This window comes from Falco cherrug, chromosome 9, assembly GCF_023634085.1.
Source record: "Falco cherrug isolate bFalChe1 chromosome 9, bFalChe1.pri, whole genome shotgun sequence".
In the NCBI taxonomy this organism is placed as follows: Eukaryota; Metazoa; Chordata; class Aves; order Falconiformes; family Falconidae; genus Falco; species Falco cherrug.
In genome coordinates this window covers 46,512,802-46,535,547 of record NC_073705.1, presented here as the reverse complement: position 1 = coordinate 46,535,547, position 22,746 = coordinate 46,512,802, and the positions used below count along the sequence as shown (strand labels likewise).

Here is a 22,746-nt window from a genome sequence, read left to right as displayed (position 1 = left end):
TGAAAATAGAACTCATCATTTCCTTTCCCCCTTTTCCAGCTTCTTTTGTGCTTCACCTATTTCATTGTCTGTGTATTTATGTGTTTCTTCTCTTTCCCCTCCCCTCATCCTTTCAGATTTATTTTGGCTTTTGGGGATTGTCTCTTTGTTTTCTTTTTTTAATTTTTGGTTTCAAGTTTTCCTCTCCTTTACCTTTTCCTGGATTTAATCTAAAGTTATGGAGGAAAACAGCAGGAAGTACAATTGGCAGCAAAGTGACCACACAGCTATGCATAAAAGCTTATCAGCTTTCACTGCATCTTGCGGTCCTCCACTTGGAAAAGATAACAGCAGCGTCTGGAGGAAAAAGTATTTGCTATGAAGAGAGGGGTGCCCATACTACTATAAAAATGGCAAGAAGCTGGAGGGTCTATTGCCACTCAGAGGAACGTTGGCAAGAATGATGCCATTCTCTCCATTGTGAAGAGTTTCAATACCTATGCCTACCTGGAGATAAAGGAACCCCTAATTCCAAGCAAATTCTAGTTCCTGGATGGTACACAGCTGAGCTATACTAACTGGCATTTAAATGAACCTTCTGGCAAAGGGGAAGGGGAACATGTGGAGGTGTACACTGATGGCACTTGGGATGACAAAAGGTGCAACCAGAATCACCTTATGCCTGCCAGCTTTAGTGCTGCTCTCTGGCAAGCTCCCTGGGCTGCACTTGCCTATCCCTTATCTCTTCATTTGTAGCTAGTGAACTCAGATGATGCAGCATGAAAAAATAAGTTGCTCTTTCCCAGCCTGCCAGCCATAAAGAGGAAATTACTTATAATGAAAGCACTGGCTGTTTTGGCTGTTCTGTCAGTCATTGCCCACTTGACACAACTGCCTATGGGTTCCCACTGCTCCTTCAGCCTGCTAACTTGCAACAAGAGCAAAAAGTAAGATTTCTCAGGCACATAATGAAAGTGACTTGCAGCCGCAAGATCTTCCGGCACCCCTTAACCCACAAGCCTCTAAGCTGTGTGCATTTTGATCCCTTTCTGGAAGTTTCCCTTACCAAGTCTACCTCTACAGACACTCCTGCCACCACTGCTGTTGCGCCGGCTGCATTTCTTTGGCCATCTTCACCTACAGCAGATCCCCCCGACGGAGACATAAGCAGTGCTGCTAGGGTGACGCAGAGCTATGAGCACAAGGGGGACTCACCCACCTCGTCTTTCCCATGGAAAAGCTTTGGAGTCAGCACGTCTTTAACCTTCGTATACCTGAAATGTGGTGGCCAGAAGCCACCTGTCTTGAGCCCCTCAGGCAAAAATCTCTCCTAAAAGAAACCTAACACTCCCCTAAAAAAAAAGAATACCAAACCAACACACTTCTAAACAAACAAACAAACAAAAAAACCCCAAAAAACCACCAAACCTCTTAATCCCTTTCCTGACTTAAAATGGTAGCAGCACAAGAAGCCCAGGGTGCCACGCCGTGCAGGCTGTGTGCTTATGTGGTTTAAGAAGATCAGCAGAGATACAACAAGGCCAATTTTTTTTTTTTATTATTTTTTTTTAAGCTAGATATAGAGAGGTTCAAATACAGCTAATCTGTGGGCACCACAGAGCTGCTTGTCAAACCCTTGCTGGGATTCCCCTGGGCCTGTGTTTCTAAAGCAGCCCGTACCCTGCACTTGCTGCAGAAAGTGCTCAGAGCCCTCACGCTCCAGCTTGAGCTGAGGCATTAAGACAAAGCTTTCTGAGCCGCTTTACTGCTGAGTCCAGTCACCTACTGGAGCTGAGTATTCCCAAGGTTAGATCTACAGTTGTGCAGTTTAACAGGCACATCCAGAGAAACCCATGATTTATTTTTTTTTTCTACCCTCCCTCTAGGGCAGTTGACTTCAACATAGCTTAGGCAGCGAGTCACAGAAGCATTTAGGTTGGAAAAGACCTTTGAGGTGACCAGTTCCAACCCTTAACCCAGCACTGCCAAGCCCACCACTAAACCATGTCCCCAAGTGCCACATCTATGTGTCTTTTAAACACCTCCAGGGAGGGTGACTCCACCACCTCCCCGGGCAGCCCTTTCCAGTGCCTGACCACCCTTTCGGTGAAGACATGTCCCCTCACACCCAATCTAACCCTCCCCTGGTGCCACCTGAGGCCGTTCCCTCCTGTCCTGTCCCTTGTTCCCTGGGAGCAGAGCCCGACCCCCCCTGCCTACAGCCCCTGTCAGGCAGCTGCAGGGAGCGATAAGGGCCCCCCCGAGCCCCCTCCTCTCCAGGCTGAGCCCCCCCGGCCGCCCCCCATCCCACGGGTGCCCCAGCCCCTTCCCCAGCCCCTGCCCCAGCCCCTGCCCGGCTCTGGACACGCTCCAGCCCCTCTGCGTCCCTCTGGCCGTGCGGGGCCACAGCTGGACACAGCGTTCCAGGGGCGGCCTCGCCGGTGCCGAGCGCAGGGGGACGGTCCCTGTCCCGGGCCTGCTGGCCACGCTGTTTCGGGCACCAGCCCGGTGCCGCTGGCCTCCTGGGCCACCTGGGCACGTGGGGGGCTCATGTTCAGCCGTGAAGGTTCCGCATAAGCTCCATGACATGGTACAAAGGCTGGTTGAGCACCTCAGCATGCCTCCACGTATACAGAAAGCCAAATGCCTGGCTACCCGTCACACTGACGTGTGCTTTGTCAGCTCCAGCTTGGTCACGGAAAGCTGAGCAAGCGAACACCCAGTTCTAGAGCCAGACCAGCTCCTCTCGCCCTCTGTGTGACAGGGGCATGGAACACTCCCAGCACAAAGGTAACTGCTTGGAGGGAAGGTGAGCTCATGGTTGGTGTGGATGCAGGGGCTGCTTGGAGCCTCATCGCTGCACACTTCGCTGCAATTCCAGAGAAGCAACTGGCCATGCACAACAATCCTTAAATCCAATTACTCAAATATTTTGAGTACACATTCTTGCCACCTGCTCTGTGACAAGGCATTGGTCTTCCTGGCCTTCACTCAGCCCTCTGCTTGATGTCACAGTTCGTGATTCATTCTTGCTGCTGTTCTCTGCAAACTAGGCAATTTACCTTACAGGTATTTATTCAGGATGATTAACGCAACAGGGCCAATGTCAAACTAAGACACCTTTTTGCTCAAACAATTTGGCACCTGCAGGTGGTCTGCCTCCACAGGTTACTTAATTATTCACTCCAGCAAGATTCAAATCCTCCATCACAACAATCCATGCTAAATAGGACCACATTTCCCTCTTCCAAGAATTGTAAAGTTATCCCAACATATGCAAAGAGAAAACTTTCCTGAGCAAAGTCCTCAGTTTATCCAGTGCATCTGTTCAGCACTTGAGATCTACAAGCTCTTAACTAATGCCTTATTTTCGGACAACACAGCCAAAATATAAACTAGTGGATCCCGTGTCATGCAAGGTCTAGGCAGACTGTTCAGTTGCTATGCTAACCCAGCTGAAACAGGTACGCGGAGGGGAAATGAGGGCTCAGGAGTCCAGAGGCACTGCTTCACTTTCAAACTCAATTCTTACTCTTACTCACAACAGTTTTACAGCTCACCTACCCACAGCCTTCAGCCTTGCGTGACTCTTGTTGTGAAACTAACTCTGCCACAAGCATGAGGAAACCGGAACACAGGCATCACCTCATACAGTAGTTTTCCACTCATCGTATTCCAATAAAGTTTGGGAAGTTTACAGTGATTAACATCAACCTGAGAATGAAGTTGGACCCCTCCCCAGACACTTAAAGCCATGGTAAGTTTTTGTTATTTTATCCTGCTTATCTCTGGGGGGTTTAGAGTTACCTCAAAGTTAGAGCTGATTGCAGGTGTGTGAAAGAAAGTGGCTTCCTGCAGTGTCAGTCTGAATGTGACACAGTAGAAACGTCCCCCCACCACCTCACACTTGGGCATTTTCCCCTGTGGCCTCCCAGGGAAGAGGGAAAGGACTCAGTGTGTTACTTCACAGCCACAGATGTCAGCCCCGTTCAGACACTAGCTACTTGCGGTACTAGATAAGGACCAAAAATGCCAAACAAAGCAAATATTTCTCACCCTGCCTAAGGCTGCTCCCTTAGCAACCCTGCTGTCAGCAGGCAGGTCTGGAACCAGCAGTACCAGCCTGAGAAGTAAATCAGTTCAGCATTTAGGCACCTCATTTATTTCCTAAGTCTGAGTGAGGCAGCACAGCATCCTCTGATTTGTAGAAAGACAGGATTCCCCAAGGCTGGCAACCGCTCACTTCAAAGTTATTTTCTGAAACATTTATGAACTTGTTTTAAAAGCCTAATCCACCCTATCCTGACCTTAAATACTAGTTGTGCCTTATAAGACTGCCACTGTTTGCCATGTATTTGTGAGTACTTGTGCACGTACTGGACCACCCAGCTTGCTGACAGCCAAGCTGCCTGATGATGTTCACTTTGCAGCCAATGGAGAGCACCACTTCCAAAGGTGAGAGTAATGACACCACCACCAGAATTACGTAAGGTTAAAAATCTTACTAAGTTTAAACAAGATAAGTAGACTTCTTGGAAAGAAACTGTAAAAGGAACTTGGTTTTGGCAAGACCAATGAAATATTAGTGTCAAATATCAAGAGATGGAAGTCGCATGTCAGATATGGGGGGGAAAGTGTTACTGAACCTCCTTTATACAGCCGAAAAAAATTCTTTTTCCCCCAACAAATGTTCAGAAAATTGTTTGTAACACTATAAAGATATCCATCATGTGAAAAATTCTCAACAGTTACTTTCTGTAAAAATACCCTAATTCATATGTTCTGTAAGAACATAAGTTTTGTAAGGTTTTTTTAAAAAAAAAACCACAAACTATTGCCAGTTAAGTGACTTGAAGGTCTAAAGGGACATGCTTGAAGTCTGAACTTTGGTTTTGGTCAGTGCAAACACACATCCCTTTGGATGTACCCATTTCAAGAGAGGTAGTTGCACAGACTTCACTGTTCCCACCAATGTATTTTTAACCCAGGCTGCATTTTGGCCTGGGCACCTTTCCTTGCCACCAAAGAAGTGCTAGGTGCAGTACTGTGCGCAGATGGGAGGGCCAGTTCTCAGGGACTGTAATGCAACCCCCCACCCCCCCTTCAGCAGCATGGAGCCGAGCCAGAGCTAGCTTAGCTAAGCCTCCAAAAAGGTTTCTATGTACTTTTTACTCCATAAAATAGGTACTACAGCAGCCTGACCATAGCCACGATATTTAAATAAACCTCAGCTTGTACGTAGCAAGTGGGTTGTTGAACATACGTAGCTGGAAGAGAGTTGGGTGTATGAACCCCTTGGATCTGCAGTAACCTTAGGGACATCAGCCTTCACGCTCTGAAGGCTGCATGTACTACTCATTAAATAACTTAGATTCTGACTAGCTGTTACTATCAGATTATTCACTTTAAGTAAGATGATATACAAGGAAAGCCTAAGTGGTTTCCTGACAAAAGAAAGGGCCATCATTTTTCACAGGTGATTGTCTCCCAAGGCAGCGTGTACACGTGTGAACAGCCAGCTATTGTTTTGCTGATCCTGAGCAAAGCGCAGTCAAGGCAGAATGGCTTCATCCCTTCCTTGGAGAGGATTGTGCCACTTTAAGAACACCAAGTGGGAGGTGATATAGGCACTGCTGTACAAACAAGTACCTGTGCATGCTGCCACACTCACCAGAGCCTCGCACAGCTGAGGGGATGCTGTCCTCGCCCTCCCTGGTTTGTCTGGTAGGTTGAACACCTTCTTCTCTAACGTGTGGTTTTGCTGCCTGACAGAAGAGGGTCACCCAGAGTGACTCGATTTTATCTACAAGACTCGCAAGACACCTTGAGGACGCTGAGAAGGCGAGAGTGGACTGAAAAGAGCTGAAAGACTACGGGACCCACAAGCTTTAGGGAAAGCCAGAACTTATTTCAGGTTTGCATCTTTTTCGAGTTGGCTACATTCAACCCAAATTCATCTGCAAAGAGAGCTGAATTATCTCTAACTTGGTTAAGAGGTTGACAGCAGGGAAGGGATGAAGAGGAAAAATAATTTATATGAGTAGCAACTCTGTATTTAAGTTCACTGATGTCAAAAATAGTTTGCTAAATGGTTATAGTTATGCCTGTAAATGCACTGTGTAAAGCAAGCCTTTATTTTCCTTTTAAAGTTTCAAGACCTTTGACTTGTGTAAGTTTACTCAAAAGTGTTTAAAGCCTGAGTATTTCTGAACAGAAAAATGTCTACCTGACTCAGACGCATATAACCTCTCTCTGCGATACATTCAAGAGTCAGAAAATTAAGGCCATATGCCAAGAACTCTAAAATAACACTTAAAGCCACCTTATTAGCTGAAATACAAAAATCAGAATTGACTTGTTCATAAAAATAAAAAAGAAAAATAGTGATTTATGCATATTTTAAATAACATCTGGGAAACTTCTGTTGTATTTTAACTTTCATTGTAGTTACCTGCTTACTTTGGAAGTGAGATGAAACACACAGCAACTAAAGGCATGATCAGCAAAATCCCAGCAGTGTGCTATACTACTTTTGCATTATTAAATATACTCCATCTTACCTTCCTTTAACATCTCACAAGTTTTATACATCTGATTTCTACACCCAATGTCATATAGGTTTTAGACTTCTTTAAGCTAGATTTGTGTCCCATAGTGACTTTACTTACAGAAAGTTAAATATACATGCGGTTTACTTAAATGTATATCAGACTAAACAACAGTTTGCTTTATAAAAGCTGAAATCCTTTTAAAAATTAATACTGAAATGTTTATAATTAGCATTTCACTCAGTTGTTACTTGTAGAGGAGATATTTATAACACAAGGAAATTCAGTGATATTTCTTTTAATATTTTATGATTTTGCGCAGTTTCATAACAGTCACTTGGATTGAAAGGTTTGGCCCTCTAGAGATTGAAGCAGCATTATTAGATCTTTCTGAGGTTTTACACAATCGAAACACAGCCTTTTCTCTAAGGTGGTAAACTCACAAATTTGATGTCAGGTTTTTACAGGAGTTTTATGTGACGCTTTTAACTTGCAGTACAGTTGTTCCTTGATCATCCTCCTCAGTTCAAGTCAATTATTGTGCAAGAATTCCAGGTCTGGAAACTTTTCGCATTCCTACCTCTGCTTATAACATACAGGCACAGAAGCAGCATAGGGATTTACATTTCTGCAGCTGCACACTAAGGACATTGCAGCACTGATGACCTCTTCAGAACACTAGTCTAGACACGTGTAATTATCTTTAAATATTAATAGAAAGTTGGCAGTTGTGTTAGAAAACATGTACACAGTAACACTTGTTTGCCCTGCTCAAAGGCGAAAGATTTAAATCACAGCGAGTGGAACGGGAAGCAGAACAAGCTCATTGCTGTCGCTGGTTTAGCCCTTTTGACTTGCTCTTCTGTTAAATAAGTACGTGCCTGAGAGAAGGCGTTCACACCTCTGCAAAATGGAAAGCATTCTGCAGCTCCCCTCCTGCTAAAGCAACTGAGGTCGATCTTTGTATCTAACTGGGCAGTTCTCACAGCTAGATAACAAATCCCCTCCCCACATCGAGAGTATGAGCACTGCCACTGTAAGATACCAGAAATTCAATATCACGTATCTGGGTTAATCTGGTATCATTGATTAGCATAACTTAGTGGCATTGCTGACCTGCTAAAGTATGAAAAATTGTTGCGTAAAGAAATAACTAATACTCAGTCTTTAACATTTCAGATATGTTTTTGTTTAGTACTATTGATTGTGGGGTTTTCATGCAATCTGACTTTATTAATCTCCACCAAACTAGCAACCGAGCACTGTCACTTGATTACACAAAGGTAAGACTGTGGCCAAGAGATTCCCAAAAGTGCTAATACAACTTCGTTATATTCTTTTGTACTGTCTGCTCTAGCATCAGCCTGTTTCGGTAATAATGAGACTCCAAGCTTATGCCGAGTAGGACCCTGCCTTTGGGGATGGAGAAGGAAAAGGGAAGGATTATTTCTCACTTACTTGATTACCAAACAGTACAATGAATGGCCGAGAGATCATGCAGGAAAATTGACCTGGCTGACTGGCCTTTCTTAAAGCCACAGTCATTTTCTTTGGTGTAGGAATAATTTTTCTTTCCTCCTCCCCACTCCACCCCCCGGCTCAACATGGAATGTGGGAGAGGCTAAACGAGTTGTGATTCCTTGACAAGATCATGATAAACACCAGTGCTCTCCTACCCACTCCAGGGACAGCAGCAAAACCAAACCTCCCAGTAAGTGTTTCCAGCCAGGTCTTTGCAAACGATACTGCTGAGATCCATATGCCTACATTTATCAGTGTTTTCTTGCTTACAAGAACATCTGGGGTAGAACCTAATGCTGTTGCCAAGAGTTCCAAGTAACACTAGAAAGAAAAATCTTAGAGCAGGCCACCCAGCACAAAGTTGAACACCAAATTCACCTGTCTGGACATTAGTCAAGGGTCTAAATTCCTCGATGTTCTTCCATAAATACTCAGACACACAAGCCTACAAGCAAATACCAGCCTGAGGCGTGTTTATGCTTGCTTTACAAATATTTAGCAGCAAGGTTTTTACTCAGTAAGAGCACCAAGTCATTCACTGGTAGGGAATTTGTTCTGTTGCAGGGACTGGGGTCTAAACCTAAATCTGCCTACAGTCATTCACCTCCAGAAACCATCTGAGAGTCACAGGACTTACACAGAATCAGTTCTTTCCAAAAGCACATAAATATTGGTGTAAACCTGAAATGCTGTGTTGAGGGGGATGAAGGAATTGCAGCTTTTCTGCAGACGAGGAACAGCAAACAGTCTTTGCCCGCATTTCTTGTGGGCTTCCAGCTGAGTGAGTCTTTTGCTCTCAGATGCTTTGGATTGACGTTAAGTGCTGTAGTTACTAATCAGGATATCCTGACAGAAACAAGAGGAAAATCTATTTCGATTCACTGACATGAAACAGACCTTGCAAACTTTGATCCATTCTGCCTTTTGGCAGCGGTACTTACAAATTTCCTAGCCTCTCAAAGTATTTTTTAAAACATTTCTGTTCCCAGAGGTTAGCCAGCAGTACTAAATTTGTGACCTCTCCCAGTAGAGAGAAAATAATTATTACATGACAGTCAGTTATCCTGAGGTTTGGAGGACAACAAATTGTATAAAGAGGTGCCAGTTCAGATACCAGATCATCTTTTTGCCCCATGGGGAGACATCTTCAGAAGAACCACAACTGAGAGCAAGTAACAGCCTGGGAGGCCACTGCCTTCCACAAGCATCTTGCTCAGGGACCTTCTCATCTTACAGTGACCCCTGTAAGCTTTGGAAGGCTGTCTTAAAGCTTTACACTACTTCTGTAGACTGCAAATAAGCTTTTTTGCATAAGAGTATTGCTGCCTTCAGCATTCGGCCTCATCATATATTGAGGAAGTATAGCTTCACCATCTAGTTCCAATAAGGTGATTAAAACATCTGAGTTTTCATAAGGTTTCCCTACCGTTAGTTCTCTAAAATCAAAAGACATTCATGAGTAACTTGGAGGGAAAAAATGCAAGGCTAGCGGAGAAAAATAACTGCCTTTTTAAGCACAGGTTTATTACAGCTAGAACCAAAGATTACATTCCACACAGCACTACCTGCAGCAGGCAGGACAAGCACCCTTAAATATTTTCAGCTGGTGGGGAATGATTGGGGCAGATTCCTTGGAGGACAGAAGCCACAAAGCAGCTGTCTCAGCTGCACCCTGCCCACCTGCTCCACTGCAAAAGAGCAGCCCACGCCAAAGAGTAAAGCACCCTGTCTGCCTATACATGGGTTTGCTTTCTCCTAATAATCAAAAGTTAAGGCTTCAAATCAAATGGTGAAAAAATATTTTCTGGCTTTTCTGTATTGCAGCAGTCTGCAAGCTGGCAAACACGTGCATCAGCTAAATACGCTATAGTGCAAGTCTTTTGTTTCCTGCTTATATAGTCCTCTGCAACAGTTGCGTGCCGTGATCTTAAAAGATATTGCAATTCATAAATGGATCTCTGCTAAGATAAGGGGAGCAGCGAAGCAATTGACAAGCTAAGACATACATTTTTACAAGGTCTACTTTGGATCGCGTTAAGCATATGCAGTTAACTAAGCATACCAGCTGCATTTCCAGAATTATGTAACAAGGTTATAATTTTGTTTTCTGTGGAGGGTGTAAGGATAGAATTGTGATTTTTCTAAGGAAAACACTCTGTCCGCCATGCTAAGATGACTCCTTCCTTAGTGTCCTAAAAGGTCTTCCATCAACTATAGCTCAAAGAAAACCCCTTTAAATTCACGTAGCCCTAGGGCAAATCTTGAATTAAACACTGGGAATAGAAGGTACGCCCAGAAATCACACTTAAATAGGCCTCTTTTTTCCCCCTCCCCAAATACCTTTATTATTGTATACTTCTCTAAGTTTATTGCATTCCATTTGTGCCTTCAGCTCCAGTCCTCGCAGAGGCCTTTACTTTTCTACCCAGTTGCTAAAGTTAGGGGATAGGTTTAGAGCACCCTTCACTGCAGGCTATTTTGTGGTTTAGAGACCAGGTTTGACGTGCTCACACATTCACTCACGAGGATTTTAGCTGAGACAGAACTTGCAAAGCCCCAGTGACAGCGTCTATTTATTCTGAAAGAAGCACTGCTGCTTTTGTATTTCTACAGCTATGTTCTGGTTGACCACTATTTTGATTTATTCATATGCTCCCACCATCAAATTTTAGAGGTTTAGAAAGTTGGTAGGGCTGCTGGCTCTTTGGAAAGATTATTTAACCACACACAGCCAGTGTGCATCAAACGGTGAAGGTAAGAAACACCTTGTTAACGAAGCCACCCCAGATCTCTTACAGCTGTGCTTAATGAAGCTCAGGCAAGCAACATTCAGAAGGGGCATTAAGTCATGGGCTCTATCCAGCCTCCATCCCTGCTGCTTGCGCAGCACCACACTTCAGCACACTCACTTGTCAGTGCACCTGTATCTATTTGGGATGGATTCCACTGCCATGAATGTACTTTGTTTATGATGTATCTTACTGAAAATTATGTAATATAGTAGTACTGATGCATGATACGACCCTCTTATCATACAGGCATACTTATGAAGGTTTGCTGATGTATTCAGTCCCCAAAAGACCAAAACAAGCTGCACATGCACCCCGGGGCTGTGCAGCACTCGTTCACTTACAAGCTGGGAGCCCAAAGCCTTAAGACATGAGAAGGAGTTTGCAAGACTCGTCATTAATCTAAAACTTGACACAACCAGGCAAGAGCTGAGGTTCGCAGAAAGGTCTTGGTACTGCTGTGAGGTAGGTACCAACCCTGGCTGGGTAGGCACAACTGAGTCTGGAGAGAGCATGCTTCCCACTGTCAAAGCCTGTGTGTCTCTCTCAAAAAAGGCTGAGCTGATACCTCAGGAACAAGAGGAGAAGGTAAATGAGAGGTTGGCACCAGAAAGCTACAGTCTGCCCCAGCAGCACAGCCCAGTCCATTTAGCAGCCCACAGAAGCTCCACCTAGAGCCTACCTAACAGCCAGCCAGCCTTCATTAAGGCACAGCACTGCCTGAACCCTCCAGGATTTGTTGCCAGGCACCTGCTGCTTCCCCTCACAGGCCACAGCACAAAACCGAGCTGAGAGAAATTTGAACACCATTAAGCCAGGTACAAAATTGCTGGCAACTCATTAGCTTCGCATGCGTACTACTCCCTCTAAGTAAGCATATTCTATCAATCCTGTTTCAGTCTTCTCCTTCACACAAGGTCAGGATTTAGCACCAGAAACCTAGTTTACCACCCACTCTGAAAAAAAATGGACAAACCTGAGATCTCCAGTGTCTTCGAAGCCAAACTCCCAGACTAAAAGTAGTACTGAGGCCTCTCAGGAAACCTCCTTGCTGTCAGGGTGCAGAGACAAGACATCAGGAAGAACACAAAAGCCCTGCTCAGCCCCTGGTCACCACTTTTTTTCACTTTCCTCACAGCTTCGGCTCCGTGATGGCTTTCAGGTGTGTGGGTCCTGCGCTGAAGGAATTGCATCAAGCCCTCCATTAACCAGACACACCTGTTAACAATTCTGGCTTCTTGTCTCAAAACCGACATAACTTAACTCCTTCCTAACTGGCCTACTCTTTCTTTTTCTATTTTGCAGAATTATAGACTTGAGACTTACTAGCTCTGCCTCTTCTCTGCACGTACATCCCGCTGCTTGGCTGCTAAACCACCCTGCGTCTTAAGCTCATACTTGTTTGATTAAACCATTTCAAATAGAAATCAATTTTCAGCAGTTTCATTAAAATATATATGCAGTAATTTTCAAAGCACAAAATTCTTTACTGAGTGTCCACTGAAGCTTTCTGGCAAGCAAAAGGTTTTTAAAGCCTACTTTATATGAAGAAAAAACCCACACACTCCGATAGCAGGTAACTTACAGTTCTCCCTCTTCTCCAGCATATCCTTTTATTCTCAGCTTTAGCTTTGATGCATGTCAGTGTAATAATCATTTTGTGTCATGATGCTCTAAGTGGGAGGGGAGGGCCTCAAAAATCAAAGTTTTGAAGACAAGGTGACAAAGGCTCGCCCAGGAGTCGGGCACGGCACTCCAGGGTGGACATAGTGTCTTACACCAGCATCAGCAACAGAGCCAAAAGGGAAAGGCAGGCTGGCGCTCCAGGGAGGCTCTCGAGGGGAAAGAGAGAGAGCGCAGGAGCTCTGCTAGGGCCTGCAGCCAGGGAAAATGGGGTTCTTCTTCAGGATGCGAAAAGAATAGGCCAAGGAGGCTGTGTTGGCTAAAACAAATCTATACAGGTGCAACAGTTGCAAAAAAGTAATGCAGTATATTTTTTGCTTTACAGCTTCAGCCTCTTGGCATGAAGGAAACCATGTTGGAGACGAACCTGGCCCTATGGGAAATAATGCTGGTCATTTTTGCTGCCGTGCTGACAATGAGTTTCCTCATGTTTCTGCCCCCCGCTGCAGTGGTGATCTGGAGAATGAAGCATGTGCCACAGATCTCGCTGCATGGCTCTGTGTGAGGCAGCCCTGGCACGAGCCGTGACACCGCCGATCCCTTGAAAGGATGGTTCAGAATGATGACAGCTCTCAGGGTCACTCTTACCGCCTAGGATCCATCCAAAGGCAATAGGTTTTCCAGCCTATTGCTGCTAAGTTCCTGTGGAAAGAGAACATGTATAGTTTTGTCCTCATCTACCACAGTTCTCAGCACTTTGCCTTCCATTCTTCGGCTATGTTGTAATTACTGTTGTTGGCTTAGTTCCTAGACCGACTTCTTCTCTTGCATTATAATGGACTGAAAATAAGACTGGAAGAGAAGCAAGCATGATACAGCATTGCATTCCCTTAATTTCAGGAAAGCCTCCCTTTCTACTAGTTACACTGTAAATATTATCAAAGCCTTGAGCTGATGTGACTGTCAGTTATGCAGGTGGACATACCAAAAGCTCGGAATGTACTCCAGGAGGGTAGTGGTTTGGTCTGGTTTTACCATGAAACCTAAAAAAACCCCAAAACCCGAACCCATGACAAATGGGGTAATAAATAAGCATCTTGCGCTTCTCTCACCTGATCTGAAAATTCGCTAGCCTAAAATGTTTTTCATTTCTTTCCTTATGCATGAATTTCCTGTCTCTGCAAATCCCGAGTGCCAGAACACAAAGCCCTCAGCATCCCAGGGTTAGGGCAGGAGCGTGAGGGATGGCCCGATGCTCAGACATGCCTGGCCAGACACTGGCTCGAAGTTAATGCAAACATAGAGCAACTATTTGCCTGAACTACATTATGCAAATTTACTCTGGGAAATAATGTGATTAAGATTACTTTAGTTTTTAACTGTTGTATAGGTTTATTGGTGCAGCTTCCCTTTCTCATATATAAATAATAGCTTGGACGGCGGGAATAGAACAAAACTGTTTCTCTGCAAGTTTATGAAAAAAAACAACCACCCGAACAACCCAATCTCCAGCCTAATGTCATATTCATGCCAGATCAAATTAAAGCTTTCCAGTCTAATTCTTCCACACTGTGGGACGCTCATTAGAAGGATTTCTGAGGCACAGAAGTAACAGTTTCTGTCAGTTTACAAGAGCAATGGGTTTGATTTCCTCATGAAATCCAATGCTGGGCTGCTTTGCTTTTGTTGGTTGGTTTGGAAAGCCACTAGAATTGCTTAATATAACTCAGAGGAAAATGGTTTTTAGCACCAGTAGGAAAATGATACTGGGAAGTGCTCAGTGCTTCAGCTATTTTATTTGAGCATCAGCAGATAATGAATTGGCTGGAAATGACTCAAAGACATTATCATTTCATTTGATAGAGATTATTTGTTTGCCAGAAATAAACAAACCCACCAGTGATTGAAAAACGTTGCTTTTCTTTAAGACTACAGCACTTTTGTCTCCAACACAATGACTTAAGCTACTGCCTCATCATTTATAAGCAGCCAACTCATCCCTTTGTTGGTGTAATTGCCTGCTACACTCATAGTCATATGACTGTCTGGTCCCAGGCCCAAAAGCAACCGATGGTTTTTTTGCTAATGATGACTGCATTCTGAGCCTGAAAGATAATGGGTAATTTTATATATCTGAATCATTTCACTGACTGACGAGGTAAAGGTCAATTATACACCACGTACCGCATAACTGTGCTGTGTCTGAGAGATTCACAGGAATAGGGAAAAGGTAAAGAAGAGAGAGGAAACACAAACAGATGAGCTGGCTGCCTTCAGATCTACGGCGTCAGTGTTTGCTCAACAGAAGAAAATTAAAACAAAACCTCAAGTACGGATTCCACTGAAAAACAAGCAAGCAGTAACTAAGTTTCTTGTTTAGATTTCATAATAATTCACATGCTTGTCCGTTCTGTAGCTACAGCTCCACACAAATAAACAGGATCACCAGAGCTAAGTTGTCTTTGGTCTTCACTTGCACCGGGTGCCACGTGGACAACAACCCCTGTTTTCTGCTCTTCCCACTTCTTACTCCTTGCCTTTGGTTTTCCAGAGCACACAATGCAAGTGGAGGGTGTGCAGGAGAAGTGTAAAAGAGGCAGAGCTCACAGAAGAATGGGGATTAGAGCAGGAACAAGAGGTTTTTGTATTTCATGAGATGAATCAAATACAAAAAATCACGGCTATTTGTTCTTATTTAGAACTGTTGCAAATGCAGATAACCAGCTAAATTTTTGCTAACTTTGGCAACAGCTAAACCTGCCCCAGCTTAAACCAAGTTTAGAAAGATAATGAAGGGAAAAAGTGGAGAGGATGAGTAGCCAGAAGCTGTGGAAATATTGGACTAGGACCAGCAGCTGCCCTAGCCCTACTCTGCTGAGACCAGAGCATCTCAGCAGGTCAGCCCAAAGCCCTAGAGCTCTACCCTAAGTATTGTCCATCCCAACTCTAGCACCAAGCAGGCCTTGTTTGCTTTTGTATTTTCCCTCCAAAGCTAAGCCATCGATTGTGGTACCCACAACGTGTGCCTAAGGGAGGCCCCGCCGGTGTGTGCCGCATGTGCCCAGAGTGCAAGGAAGTGTGAGTGCAGAAGGGCACGTGCAGCCCTGGACCCCACATGGCAGGCACAGCTCTTGTTGGAGCAAACCAGGGGTCAATCGAATTTTCTTTCCAGAACCACCACGGTTTGACCCCACAGGGTCTGAGCAGAGGAGACCGAAGCTGATCCCTGGCACACGAACTAGAGAGCTTCTCATGCAGGTCCCTCAGCACCCACCTCCTTCATCTTTATAGCAGAGAAGACAGGATGCAAATACATGTGAATTTAGGCCAGTCTCAGTTCTCACATTTTGTACTGGACAGAGATGTTACATTTTTCCTGCCATTTTGCCTGGTTACAGCAAGCATACAGGGCACTTTTTGACACCTAGAAGTGGATCGAAGTATACCTATAGTCTGTGTCTTTCTGTGGGTTGTCCTCAAGGTGGTAAATAAGGGAGAAACCTTTCAGCTGTCGCACCAACGAACTGCAGTGCTCCAGGTTTGTAGCTCATGCGGAACACAGCCTGATGTAACCCCCAATCAAGCAGGCACATGAGTACAGAATGATACCCCCGCAGCCAGTAACTGTTGTGACTTGCATTGCTTTAATGGTCATCAGAGCAACAATAGTGATTAACTGGCAACTGTAAAAGCAACTAAAAGTATGGCCCTTTCTCAGTAAAGATGAAGCCTGACAGAAGATGATTTTTGATAATTATTGTGTTTAATGACCACATCCATTAACCATCTCTAATTCTTATTAAATTCCAGCTAGACAAATCTAAGCCATAGAAGTGATCTTTCTTTGAAACATCTCTGCCAAGAGCTACGTGATCACGTTTAGCCTATATATCTGTATCCAAGAGCTGAGGTCAAATTGTGACGATGATCTCTAGTCCTTTAACCAAATAAAAGCTGTATGTTTACATGTCTTAGCCATGATTTCACTGCTCCGCTTCTCTTGTTGAAATACCCATGCCAAATTGCAAATGGCCCGCTGGTCCGTGGCACCAGCTTTTCGCTGCTAGTAACCACAGCTGATACAATCAGCCTCCTTGTCACGGTTGGAGCTGTTGATGCCTTGCTCACTGAGCTCTTTGAGGAAGATGTTTAGCTGTTCTCTCTCAGTTTCAGCGAAGGCTAGCGTGTGCAGACAGGTGCTGTTGGCGGGGAAATAGGCAGATTTAGCTCCACTGATGGCCACCTCAGAGGCTGGAAAGATCAAAGATGAAAACAAAACAAAACCAAAAAAAGAGCAGCTGAATGATTTAGCTTAGATTCATCCTAATTGTTAAACAAGTGCTAGCATTCCCATTTTCTGGACTAAAGGCTTCAACTTGGGATGAAAGTGCCTAGATGATTGCTTTTGGTAAGCCTTGCAAAACAACTGCTCTAGCACCAACACACTGTCAACAGTAAAATATTTTGCATTAGCCGTCGAAGAGATAGGTTGGCCCTTTTGTGTATCTATCTGCACATTTATTTTTAAATTAAGGCAGTAACAAGGGAGTCAGACAGCGTGCTTCAGGTCACAGATTGCTCACGGGACGCAATGGGAGCAGCATGAAAACCCCTGGGCTGCCACATGAAATAGGCAGCATTGCTGGCTGGGGGCCAGCTGCTGGGTTTTATTGTGTGTACATACAGTGCATAGTGCAGGTGTTAGCCGATTTTGCTGAGGTTCTTCAAGTACTGTTGCAAGCTAAACATCAGTTTTATGTTATACTGCTGTCTGTCAGGGTCACACAGCCCTTGTGCAACATAGTATTTGTGTTAAGACAATACCTATTTACCGTTTTAAAAAAAAAAGTGCATCTTCCCACAAGCATTGCATATGTGTCATGTTTGCTACCCCAAGCTGAAAGAGCAGTGCTCAAGTCTTCATGATAATTTTAAAGCTAATGTGATTTCTTGTTCAAAAATTTACCAGCCCAGCACTAGCTCTTACAATGTCACACGTGCCAAGAAAAGAGAAACTTCTCTTGCCTACTTTTTTTAAACAAAACAGATGGAGCCTCCTGTTCCTGTGACCAGATGTGCCTGAGAATTACTCACGGATACAAACAGCCAGTGTCTTGTCCCCAGCAAACTGTGTTGTCCAGGAAAACCCGGTGGTGTTGCCACATACTTCATACAGTTTACTTCTTCTAAGGAATTGAAAGTCATAACCCTTGGGAAACAAAGATGGGGAAAAAACAAACAGTGTCTTAGTCTACATCACGGCAACTGTAAGTTGAAGAAACATTCAGCCAGTGAAGGTCTACACAGATTCTACAACTTCTCCCTGCCCCAAGGGGGAAAAAAAAAAGGTATAACAAGGAAAATTATGCATTACACAATAAATACCTGCAAATGGGTGAATAGATACAGCAGTAAACCATGAATGTTACCTGGTTGCACATGGGTTTGCAGTACTGTGTGTTTTCAATGGTGACACACACCAGCCCACCGTTTCTAGGGGCTAGTGGGAGTGGGCAGAGAGGTAGCTGCTTGCAAACTGTTGGGTGGATTAGAAAGAAAAGACGAGAGTGAGAAAACAATATGTCAGAGTGCAAGTGATGATGAAAGTCTCCCCCTTCCCAAGCAAGCCATAGGCATAGTCATTGACCCGAGTATGGGTGATATCTGCCCCCAGTACCTGACTCTGTCAAAGTAAGTATTTTTTTTTCTTATCTTCCAGCAATACCAAATTTTTCCATCACTTCTCTCTGTGACAGCAAGTCCTTGTCAGCCCCAGTTACACTTTAAAAGTGGCTCCAAGCAGCATTTGCGTTCACAGCACTGATATTCAGCACTATTGTGGCCAAAACCATCCAAATATTTCTTGGAAAACTGGCTGATGTGCCCACTCCCAGACACCAGAGCGGCTCTTGCTGCAGGGCAGCGCATGCCCTGCTGCCCCTGCGGCTCTGCACTGCTCCTGGTGGCGGGGGCGGTGACACCCCATGCCTGGGTGCTGCCGTGCACCCCAGGTGCCTGCCAGCGCAGTGGCTGAGCACCCTTGTTTTCTGGCTTGTTGCTGAGAAGTCTTTTAGCTTATTCTCCCCACCCCCCGTCCTCAAGAAATGCAGACACTTAGCTCACTCTGACTGTAGGTTAAAAACGTTCTTAGTGCTTCTCCACCTCCCCTTTGTTCAACACCCAGCAAAGAGGAGCATCAGCTTGGGGGAGGGCCTCACATTTCTGTTGGACAGGGCGCACGAGATCAAGTATTTCTTGCAGGGTCCAGACAAGGTAATTGACTGAAGCTTTTTCACCTTTGGCAATCATTTCATTAAAGCATTTTGAGTATTTCTATGGAGTTAGAGGAGAAAAAGGCTAAGATGAAGATGAAAGGCCTCCGAATTAGTTTATGAAAGTGTTCAAATATTTTTATTTTTTTTCTAAAATGCAGAATAAGACCCATCCTGAAAATTATATAGCTTTAAGTAACACTAATTTCCCTACAACGTTTTTGGAAGAAATCCGGTAACTTTTTTTGAAAAAAAATTGCTAGATAGGGTTTTCCCATTGTATTGAGTTCAAGAGGGAGGACTGGTATGGGTTAGGGTTTCTTTTTGCAATATACAAAAAGATGCCCTTATAAACAACTGTATGTATCTTTTTTCTATACAAAGTACTGGTTTGTTATTCTTATCTTCTTAGTGCTGTCATCGCATAGACTTTCTCTGTGTGTATAAAAATATACATTTGTAAACTTGTGTAAACTCAAATGTTCCTGTGTGTTTATCTAAGCTCCATGCCCATATAAATAGCTTTCAGTCCATATGTGCATGCCTATGCACATATGTGGATAGTGCAGAGCTGTGGTAAACTCCACAATCAAACCAGAAATGTGTGCCACCATTATAACTGACACCAGTTACTTTGAACTTACACAGATGCCAGACAAAAAGCAAGACCAATTTTCTGTAGCAGCTGCTGAAGCACCAGCCAGCAATGGCTAACTCCACTTCTCAGGCTGAAGCTTACAGAAACATTGTTGAAAGTGATGGGCATCAGCCATACAAAGACAATAATATAATTAATAACTCTAGGGGGAAAAAACCTCAAAGACCTGGGAGAACATCTCCTTGGCAAGTGCTGCCCTCAGCTTCCCTGCCCCACCCCACCCCCCTCAAAAAAAAACCAAAACAAAACCCAAAACAAAAAAAACCCAAAACAACCGTGTGATGAGAACGATGCTCCAGGTAGAAGCTCAGTATGTAGTGGTATGTGAACCCAGCTCCAGCTATTTGTTCTGTGTTATTGTTTTACAGGCAGAAGTTTTAACCGTGTGTGAAAATTTTTTATAGGCTCTCCCCTGGTATTTCTTTACCATTTCTGCCATATTCAAGGGTCACTGTCTGATCAGTCCCTTGTGATATGCCTCTCCCATAGAAGACAGGCACTAAGTCATAAAACATAGGCTTTCATTTGACTGTCTCTACTAGTATTTAAAATATTTAGCACTTCTTTATATTTGAAAGCGGGATTGAAAAAAACATTATGCATGGTAAAGCAAAGGACAGCAATCTGGATCAAAGCAAAACTAGAAAATACACCTACAAGGACTTTTTTTTTTACTAGCAATAGCAGGACAAAAGACATGGCAAGTCAAATGACACTAATCATTTTTTTTGTTTTTTCATGTTGCTCCCCTCCTCACCATGTGCTCTTGTTTTGAGCCAGGCATTGGTGGTGCTTGCCCAGCCAGCACATCTCATCTGCTGCACCGGCACCCGCAGCAGGGCCCTGCTCGTCCCACCACCAGATCCTGGGCTGGCCAATGCAGCCAACCTCTTACCTCAAGGCTCTGATTCACATCGTCTACGGTTGCACTTTTGCATTCACTTGGACTGGCAAAAGCTCTGACATCAGTAAAATCTGAAAGACAAACAGAAGCTGGTACACAGCCAGGTAATAACCCCTCCTGCCACATGAACAAACCCCAGGTACCCCACAACTGCACTTGTTTATCAGAACTGTGCCACTATTCTGTAGTCTTAATACTACCTTGTATACCTGAGGCGATCAGGGCTCAAATGTGAATTAACTGTGGAAATATTGATTTATTCTAAACAGTCAGCTATCTGGCTGCCTGTTTGTGGCCACCCAGGGCTCAGTTCCCAAGCGGGATGCTTCACTTCTCTAAGACATCCGCTATTTAACTAATTGTTAGCTATATTCAGGAATGGTAATATCTTACCTCCAAAAAGGACTGCTAAACTTGTAAAAAACAGTGTTTTCCCGAGCAGGCAGGAGCTGAACAGCATTTTTTCTGTGGGAGACCAGGGGCTAGTTACTTGTTGCTTGTGGAGCCTAAGAGCTGAAGCACTGGAGTCAGGCACAAAGCTGCATGTGGGTCACCAGTTGTTTACCGTGTGGCTGGTGTGATAAGGCATTAGGGGGATGCAGCTATTGCCCAACTTGCTGGGAAGCTAGCGGAGAGTTTGCCAGCACGGTTTAGGGAGGGCAAGGGGAGGTCTCTCATCATGGTACTGAGGCGGTCTGACTTTCCTGCTGCTGCCAACCCCACAGAGAAATTTTCAGATTAACTGATTTACTGTAAACATGTTTAGTGTATGCACACTCTGGCATGCTCTTGCTCTCTCCCCACCTCTCTCCCCTGCTTTATCTGTCTGTCTGTCTGTTTGTCTGTCTGTCTCTCACTCACACACATATAAAGACCTATATAGAAGACGTAAGTATGCCCTACCTACAGGGCTTAACTGTGTATCTCATGCTCCAGGAGAAAGCTCAGAACATCGAAAGATGGTTCAACTGCTTTCGACCAAGGGGATATGCTCTATACTCTGTAGCATCCAGAGCTTAGCTACTTGGTAGCGGGAGCCGTTACATTTCCAGCTTCCAGCTTCTGGGTTATTAAATACAGATATATATTTTTAATTGAGCCATGAACCTCATATGCTTATACCCATTTGTGGGAGAAGCTCATAACTAGCAAAATTACCACAAAAGTTCAGTTATTTCTACCCTATACATTTACTAGCAGATTAATCCAGTTACCCCGATAATGCTCATGGTTAGGGGTGTGACCGAGTCGATCTGTAAAATGCAGGTTTCAGAGTCGTGATCATTCAACCAACAGCCTGTCACCCCTCCAGCCTCTGCGCTGAGCTCACCTGCCCGCCCAGCCAGTGAGACACACACCCTCCCCCTCCAACAAACCCTTTAGTGGTTGGTATCGTCACCGCCAGAGCAGAACTGCTTGTCTTCTCTGCAGATGTTTGCTTTTGCTGAGACAGGGATGTTCTGCTTTCATGTTACCTTATGCAACACATTTATTTAAACAGCCCCTTTTCAGGTTTCTTTTCATTTATTCTTCATCTGCTTGCTTCTGCTAGTGGTAGTACAACACATTATGACCAGGAGATTCTGTAGTGAAGCCAACTGCAAGGTCTCCATCACATCCACAAAGACATGCTGCCTTAGGCCATCTCAGGGACATCTTGATAAACAGGTCCATGTAGGACTGTAACACTTCCACAAACCAGCTCTGTGGCAGCCTGAATGGCGACTTCCTTATTATTAGTAAAATGTCTTTGTATACATTACTGATCAGCAAAAGTTCATTAACAAAACAAGTTAATAACACAGGCCGAGGTTGGTATTTCTAGGCAGACCAACAGGACCTGGCTCCAAATGGTTTAGATTTTTGAGGCTGACACACACACCAATCTTCTTCCTTGTGAGATGAGCAATACACAGCTGGGAAAATAGTGGCTGGGAAATTTTTGCCAATACACTCTTTAAGACGCAGCTGTGCTTTAAGATATTTTCCTGCCAAAATGTATCCAGGTGCCCAACATGGGCCACTGATTCATACTGTAAGTCCTTGGGAGATCAGGAGCGACACAGAAACCCACTACTTGTTCATCTCAACTTATACAGGACATATAAAACATTAGCATAATTAATAAAATGGAGCAACTTCTGGCTTGAACAGATGAAAGTTGTGTCTGTGACATACCTGAAGAGGATGAATGGCAGCTTTTCTTTAATGACCCTCTTTCCACAGCAACACCGGTTTGGGAGACACTGTACGAAGGAATTTAGTTAGGACAGAAGCAGGGGATGGCAACATTTGTCCAGTGTGGCAGATTTAACAGTCTGCTGCTGAAACCACAAAGCCAGGATAGCCTCGTGGGTTAAACCTCCCAATTTAAACAAACCTGGGCTTAATCCGCAGTCCTTTGCAAAAAGTAGTTTGTCACTTTGCAGGACAATACACCACACGAGTACAG

The 22,746-nt window shown here is 44.3% G+C and overlaps 1 protein-coding gene and 1 long non-coding RNA gene across 4 annotated transcripts; one reads left to right on the top strand and one right to left on the bottom strand.

The window, feature by feature from the left end:
• Positions 1-3,580: 3,580 nt before the first annotated feature.
• LOC114018184 (uncharacterized) lies at positions 3,581-14,910 on the top strand. 3 transcript variants are annotated; one of them, XR_003563616.2, is made up of 3 exons: positions 3,581-3,736; positions 5,752-5,893; positions 12,846-14,910. It is a non-coding gene; the product is annotated as an uncharacterized LOC114018184 (long non-coding RNA). The 3 variants fall into 3 exon arrangements; XR_008733988.1 differs by having other exon boundaries at positions 5,708-5,893; XR_008733987.1 differs by having other exon boundaries at positions 5,456-5,893.
• Positions 14,911-16,085: 1,175 nt separating this feature from the next.
• Positions 16,086-20,874, bottom strand: LOC114018183 (uncharacterized). The gene is made up of 6 exons (XM_027817219.2): positions 20,688-20,874; positions 20,286-20,365; positions 18,679-18,793; positions 17,890-17,996; positions 17,555-17,669; positions 16,086-16,711 (listed from the first exon to the last, which is right to left on the bottom strand). The coding sequence occupies exons 1-6, from the start codon at positions 20,752-20,754 to the stop codon at positions 16,524-16,526; spliced, it is 672 nt and encodes a 223-aa protein (XP_027673020.1). The 5' UTR covers positions 20,755-20,874; the 3' UTR covers positions 16,086-16,523.
• Between the last annotated feature and the right edge of the window lie 1,872 nt (positions 20,875-22,746).